Consider the following 7,500-nt stretch of genomic DNA (forward strand, 5'->3'; position numbering starts at 1 on the left):
TCGGCCATGGCGAGGTTGTGACGGATGTTGGCCGTGGCGGTGTGCGCGGCGCTCACCTTGCCCAGACTCGAACTCTCCTCGTCGTCGTCGCTGGGCGCGTCGTGCTGCATCCTGTCCAGCTTGGTGTCCATGTGCCTCCTCAGCGAGTCGAACTGCTGCCGTATGTCGGTCCTGATGGAGGAGACCTCCCCTCGCAGGCTGGTGGTCAGCACGGGCACCTGCCTCTCAAACTCCGTGGCGATAATGGTACCGATCGAATCCGTCGCGTCCGGGAATTGCGGAACCGCCACGATTTCGTACGACTGTTCCGAAAGGGGCGGGATGGGCGGGTTCCATTCCTGGGCGAAGGCGGCATGAAGCAGCAGGAGCGTCAGAAACGCCATGTTGAGGGTCGGGATGGCGGTCCAGGACTGAGGAGCGGCAGGACGGGCACCGCCTCCTGCTCGCTCCGCCCGCCGCATGTACCCGCGTCCTTGTCGGCTGTCCTGATAATCGCTGTCCTCGTTTTTGTGAAGCCAGGCTGGTGACACATAAACGTCATATTTAATTATGACAAGCCTTATGTTTTGGTACTACATCAACAAGCGCGCCAACAAGCAAATTAATGTATTGAAACTAGAAAGAAAAGCGCTACTGTCATACGAAGGTGAATCCTCTTGTAAGGTGGCGTAACGAAAGGGAGAGGAGAAGAAAAGAGCGCAATCTAGATCTAGTCACTATATGATGAATTAACAACGAGGCCCTCCGATTACCTGGGTCACTAACCGAATCTGATGTAGGGCTTATTATGTGGAAAAAGTATACGGTACATCCGGGCTACCTTAAGTACATCCTGGCCGCTTCTGCTTCTCCCCTCTGTCATTGTCCCATACCCTTTTCACCCCTCACCTTAAAACACAGGCATTCTTTACTTTTCTCACATTATGCCTTCCTGTGTTGGTCTCTTCTTTCCTTCATTATCTCAACAACGTCGTATTGTTTATTCAAGTGTGTTTTTAAAAGTCACCTTAATTTTATGTCCATTCCTGCTGCGCTTCTTGCCACCACATAATATTCAAATTAATCTACCCCAAAGCCACGTTTCCCCGCACACCTGCCATTTCTTTCCCCCGAATTCCTCTCTTTTTTGCCCAGGTTTTTATTCCAATAATCTTTGTCGCACAGCAGTTTGCCGCCCCCCCCCCCCCTCCTTTCCCCCGGGTTTGTTTGCCTCCTTCGCCATCCCAATTCTTCATCCTCCACATTCCTCATTCCCCATGTTTATTCGTTTCCCCCCCCCCCTCCCCATTCGCCCAGAATCCCCGGCGCAACGAGCGATGACCTCCGTGCGTAGCATCATCGTACAGCATGCACTCGCCCTTCTCAGGATTTCCCGCCTCTCTTCGGCCGCCTCCCTCGTCGCTGCCGATTCTTCCCAGCCTTTGCTCCTCTTGACCTTGAGCTCTATGACCTCCACAGACACATTATTGCGTGACTCAAAAAAAGGAAAAGAAATCGATATCTCATTAAGTCGGAGGTTGTGAGGATGTGTGACCCCAGGCCCTTTCAAAGGCCACCTGCTGAGGGCTTGTGACGGGTGTTGTTCTGGTCCTTTGTGTTAGAATCCCCTGGGAAGGTGCCTCGCTATGCCGATCAACGACGGTTTGATTAGCGATAAGTTTTCTCTCGTGCGAAGGAGAGGATATGGGAAAAAGGATCAAAATTTTGGCTCAAAAATGTAAAAAAAGTGGATATATATGAACGGAAGTATAGAGAGTTAATAAAGAAGAATAAAACCATGGCAATAGAAATGAATCCTTTTGTTGTGATTCCCCTGCGTCTTTTATCAGCCGGCAGCGATCATGCACCCCTTTGCAGAAGCTTCCCTCTAGTGAACCCTTTTGTTATAGATCCCAGGGACGATACAAGCATTTCAATATTATTTATATTGTCATAGCTGATCAAAGAGTATGACATCACAACCAGAGTTCAGCAACCGTACTTTGGATGGCTGCCAAGATTTGTTTTAAAGGGTCCCACGCCATCAGTCGGCGGTCGCGTTTGTCACGATAATAGTGAGGGATATTTCTCATAGATGTAACGGAGGCCGTGACAGCGTTGTTACGGCTGTAACAGCTTTAGTCTTATTGTGACATGAGAAAGTTGACTGATAATAGTCGTTGTGGTAATAGTAGTAACACCAGTAATAGTAGTGCTTGTCAAATAAGTAAGAAGTGAGTAAGAGCGGGGGGAGAGACGCTGGAAAGAGAAGGGAGATGGGACAGCCTGTGAACTCAAGGTAAGTCAAGGTCAGGGAGAAACTCCAACTTTGCCTGAAGCAAAGTCCTTTTGTGTGTATTCAACTTTTGCGAGGATGTTGACTGAAGGTGCTCTCGTGATACATGTGATAACAGAGGAAAAAAAATATATTTCATTTTTAACATCATAATCGTGACTAGAAGTCCGCGAATGTATCTGCCAGGTTGCGTGACAGAACGTCATAGCGAATCACTGTGGTTCACTGCCGAGCACCTAGGGAAGGCGTCGTTACTCAAGGTCAGGCGCCTAGAGCGGGCGAAGGCGCTCAGGTGTCCGCGAACTGTGGGCGCCGACTGCTTTGTCTTGGCTATCACACGCTGCCCGATCTCGCCTCGAGCTTTGCTCACTGTCTGTCTGTCTATCTCTCAGTCTGTCTCTGTCTTCGTCTCTCTCTCTGTCTCTGCCTCTATCTCTATATTTATCTATATATATTTGTTCCTCTTTCTGTATCTACCTCTATATCTATATTTGTCTGTCCCTGTCTCTATACCTGCCTCTGTCCCTATCTCCATATCTATCTCTATCTGTCTGTCTCTATATCTGTCTCTGTCTCTGTATCTGTCCCTTTCTCTATATCCATTTAAATCTCTGACTCTCTATATCTGTTTCTATCTCTGTCTATTTTTGCCTGTGTCTGTTTCTCTCTCATTCTCTTTCTCTATCCCCCTCTCTCTTTCTTTCTATCCTTCCCTCTCAATCTATCACTCTTTCTCCCTCTTTTTCTCTTATCTGTCTCTTACTCCCTATCCCTTTCTCCCCCTCTCTCTATCAATCCTTCTCTTTCTCCCCCTCTCTCTCCTTTCTATCTAGCTATTTCTCCCCCCCCCCCCTCTCTCTCTATCTCTTTCTCCTCCTCCCTCTATCTATCTCCCCACTCTCTCTCTATCTGTTTCTCCCCCTTTCTCCATCTATCTGTTTCTTTCTCTCCCTCCCTCTCTCTTTCTCTATCCCTCTCTCTCTCTATCTCTTTCTCCCCCCTCTCCCTACCCCCCCCCCCTCTCTCTCTTCCTCTATCCTTCTCTCTATCTCTTTCTCTCCCTTCTCTCTATATCTCCCCCTCTCTCTCTGTATGTGTAGGGTGAGGGGCTGCTCGTTACCTGGCGATCACGAGTTAGCTTTCTTCTCTTTGACTCTGTACAGCAGATAAGATAATGGGGGGGGGGGGGTCCTCTTCAAGCCTCATTCACATAAGCATCTTCTTTAGCGCCAATAAATCTGCGATAACGTTCGTGTTGCGGCTACAGTATAGCGAATTTCATTACACGTCGACTAGTTTTAAATGCACAAATAGTATGTTCGGAAGAGGCTGTACACCCAATGTACAGCATCGACAGTTTGACTGAAAGTGAACTGTACATTGCACTCATTTCTGATAGTAGAAGTTGGTGTACTATTTTCATCGCAAATTATGCCCAACTATATAATGTATGATACTGTTCATCTTTAAACGAAATCTAAGTGGGCTGTGGCCGCGGCGTTATCACTGTTTACATTTCAAGTGTGTCAAGACCCAATCTCCCCTGACATACTTCCGCTTCCGTGTTCTTGACTTTGCTTGCCCTGCTTTGTCCGTTACGCTTCTTAATTAACTGTATGTCGGCAGAAGTGATACTAATGATTCATATTGACGTAATTGTAATATGTAGTATGTTTATCGTACGTAAGAGATTGAATTTCAGTTGCATATCATTTCCTCGTATGGTCACATGGGGAAAGTTTTTAATGCAGCCGAAAGTCAGGAAAGCCAGGAAATGCGGTGGGTGGAGGCTACCCATTTCTTAGCACTACGAATCACACCAAAAAAAATCTCGATTCTTACTTCAATTTCGTAAAGGGGCGGCCACATTACCACCGTCTGTTGGGGATCCCTTCACAGAGCGGGGAACTTCCCGGCTGCGAAGGGAACCGAAACGGCAACCCGCCCAACGCAGCACCGGGCGAGAACCGCTAGAGAGGGAGAGATGAGGCAAAAGCAAAAACTACAGTAGACTTACCAGAAAGCCTATTACTTGATTGTCTAAACGGCAATTTTTATACCACGTTAGGCCTGATTATCCCGAAGAAATAAATGATATATATTACAACGAACAATGGTGCCTTATTAAAATTATAAAGGGCTCACTTTGGAAATTATTTAAGCCCTGGTAGACAAAGGAAGCCCCAGAGAACAATTATAGAATACCAGCTACAAATACAATGATACCAGCAAGTTAAAGATAACAATAATGGATAAAACAAACAGGAAACTGCTTTGCACGCAGCATAATCGTATGGCTGGCAAGGCAGTGTCACAATTGGCAATTAATATTTTATTTAGTTTCAGTTATAGCATTTGCTTCCTCTCAACTTTAGTTTTTATCAGCCTATGATTATGTCTCTCGTACGTCCCTGATTACAAAAATAGCGGTATATGTTACTGGAGAGTTAATTATCGAATTTTCTACGTCTATTGAAGTTTGGGGTATCGGGGTAGCTTGACACGGTTGTATGATGTATGATAACTGATAAAATGGGTGGATTTACTTTTCTAAGTTTAGGGTCATTTTTCTTGAAACTTCAATATGCAATGATATGCAATGAAACTGCATAGCGCCTCCAGGATGTCATTGTAGATTTTTTGGTATTTTCTGAAAATCTCTACGGAGGGACTGTGTAGTGTGACCAATCCCGCCCTGTAATTGACAGACACTCAACTCGGTGTGGTTTCTATCCGCTGTTTTCCATCCGTTTTTTTTTTTTCCATTTCTTTGATTTTTATCCTTTGTTTCCCGTGTATCGTATACTATTTATTATTTTCTATCCATCATGTACCATCTTTCGCTTACCTTTTGTCGTTTTTAACTTATCTATTTTCCCAATTACTGTTTCTCACGTGTCGCATCCCATCAATCGTTTCCTATCTAATAATTTTTATTCATCGTTTTCCATCAATCACCCCCCAATTACAGTTTTCTATATTTCACTCTTATTTATTTCTGTTGTGCTGTTGTGTCTCCTCTGTTGTTTACACTCATTTTGTTATATCGAGAGAGAGAGAGAGAGAGAGAGAGAGAGAGATAGAGATAGAGATAGAGATAGAGATAGAGATAGAGATAGAGAGAGAGAGAGAGAGAGAGAGAGAGAGAGAGAGAGAGATAGAGATAGAGATAGAGATAGAGATAGAGATAGAGATAGAGATAGAGAGAGAGATAGAGATAGAGAGAGAGAGAGAGAGAGAGAGAGAGAGAGAGATAGAGATAGAGATAGAGATAGAGATAGAGAGAGAGAGTGAATGAGAGAGAGAGTGTGGGGGGAAGAGAGAGAGAGAGAGGGAGAGAGTGAGTGAGAGAGAGAGATTGAGGGGAAGAGAGAGAGAGAGAGAGAGAGAGAGAGAGAGAGAGAGAGAGAGAGAGAGAGAGAGAGAGAGAGAGAGAGAGAGAGAGAGAGAGAAAGATTGTATTTTCAGTATGTGCGTGTGTGCATGCCTGTATGTCCGCACGAAGATAATCATTGTAATTATCATAACAGATTAACAAATAAATAAATATATACATATATATATATTTTTTTATATAAGTAGGGTCTGCTCCAAGTTTTACAAAGGCAAAACACGTTACTGTGTGAATGTTTGCGTTCCTCATGGAAGCTACGTTCCTTCCCCTCGTGTTCGCCACTTGCCCGACGTTTGCACGTCCTTTAAGACAGTATAAGTAATGTCTGATTTCCTCCAGGAGGAGGAAGAGCCAGGTTAAGTTTCTGCAAGACTGCTTTCACGAACAGACAAGTCACCCTGCTTTTGGCCAGTTTTTTACAGTTCTAAATTAGGCATTCCGGTTTCTAGTTGTAAGCGTCACCATTCGTTGCGCTAAATTAGATGTCAATGCTGCATTTCTTAAGTTCAAAAGTCCCATAGAATGTTCAGTGAAGTCACTCCTGCTTAGTTTGTTGACGAAAGCATACAAAGATCCCTCCGCAATAAACTTAATAACCTTTGTTCGCGTGGCGCGTGTAATAAATCTTATTCCCCTTCACGTTATGAAACCGAATTTTAGGTTTTGGTTTATAGTTTACTACCAAACCCAGCGCTAATTGCTGTTCAAATTATATCAAGATTGAGACATTCACTGCGAAAAAAAATAGAATCTCGATTAAAGATCCCAGCTACCTTAAGGTGTCATATTAAATCCGTTTCTTAATTTATTTGAAGATTTCAAAGGTTTACCCCGATATTTTGGCCATTTAAACGTAACTCAGCATTTTAATTACCAAAGCCGACAAAGGCAATAACGATGTTATCCTTGATATATCTGATTATAAACGCAAAGCTCATTCCCTCCTGCACGACGACTCAACGTAACAAAAACTGCAGTCCACTTTTAACCCACTGTCACTGAATAATTTCGTTAACACTTCAGACGCATTGTTACTAAATGCCCTGACACCAATTTTTTATTACTTTAGAACGGTAAATCACTCTGCTCCGTATTTTTATGGTCTTCCTAAAACTAACAAACAGGGCGTCCCTTTAAGGCCTATTATTTCGTCTTGTAACCCCGTTACCTGTCCATTGCACTCTTGGCTAGCGAGCGTTTTATCTCTTTTTATGGAATCCTTCTCTGATTGACATATTAAACAGTCGATGGATTTCATGGAGAAAGTTAGAAATCTGCCGACTCAAGAAACGTAAGAAATTAATGAGTTTTGATGTGGATTCCCTATTTACTAATGTCCCGCTTGACAATGCAATACATTTTCTTGAAAGAAAACTTCATATTATCAGAAGATCCTTATTCCGTCTATGTCACGAATAGTATCTTTACTTTTGACGGCGATTTTTATAAGTAGATTCATCGCGATGGGAAGTAGCCTAAGCCTAAGCTCTTGCGAATGTGTACATGAGTTGTCTTTGATCTCCTTTCGTATGTTTGATTTCGTTATGCTGACGTTATTTTTCTATATGGCAAGTGAACCGTTCGGATTTCGATGATTTGTTTCTAAGGAGTTAACATGTTAAGCCTCGCTCGTACGACCAAACCTTAAAGTAGAATGGGAAGATTCCGGTGAATTACGTTTGCTCGACGTTATTTTCCTCACTGTTAATGGCTCGCTTAACTTTTCGGTTTACTAACTCATACTGCTAGTCACCATCGTTTTTTTTTTTTCTCATCAATGTTCCTTAGGGCATATAGGATTTGTGGTAGTGATTTCATCGATTGGGAGCCC

At 43.6% G+C, this 7,500-nt stretch overlaps 1 protein-coding gene across 1 annotated transcript in view; it reads right to left on the minus strand.

Moving 5' to 3' along the window:
• LOC125036687 (angiopoietin-related protein 6-like) overlaps positions 1-7,500 on the minus strand; it is a 23,139-nt gene that overhangs the window by 4,605 nt on the left and 11,034 nt on the right. Inside the window, exon 2 of the mRNA XM_047629493.1 lies at positions 1-520. This exon is cut by the window's left edge and continues 367 nt beyond it. Coding sequence (XP_047485449.1) covers positions 1-520 — 520 coding nt within the window. The remainder of the gene's footprint in view (positions 521-7,500) is intronic.

Source organism: Penaeus chinensis, chromosome 21 (genome assembly GCF_019202785.1).
Source record: "Penaeus chinensis breed Huanghai No. 1 chromosome 21, ASM1920278v2, whole genome shotgun sequence".
NCBI classification, from domain to species: domain Eukaryota; kingdom Metazoa; phylum Arthropoda; class Malacostraca; order Decapoda; family Penaeidae; genus Penaeus; species Penaeus chinensis.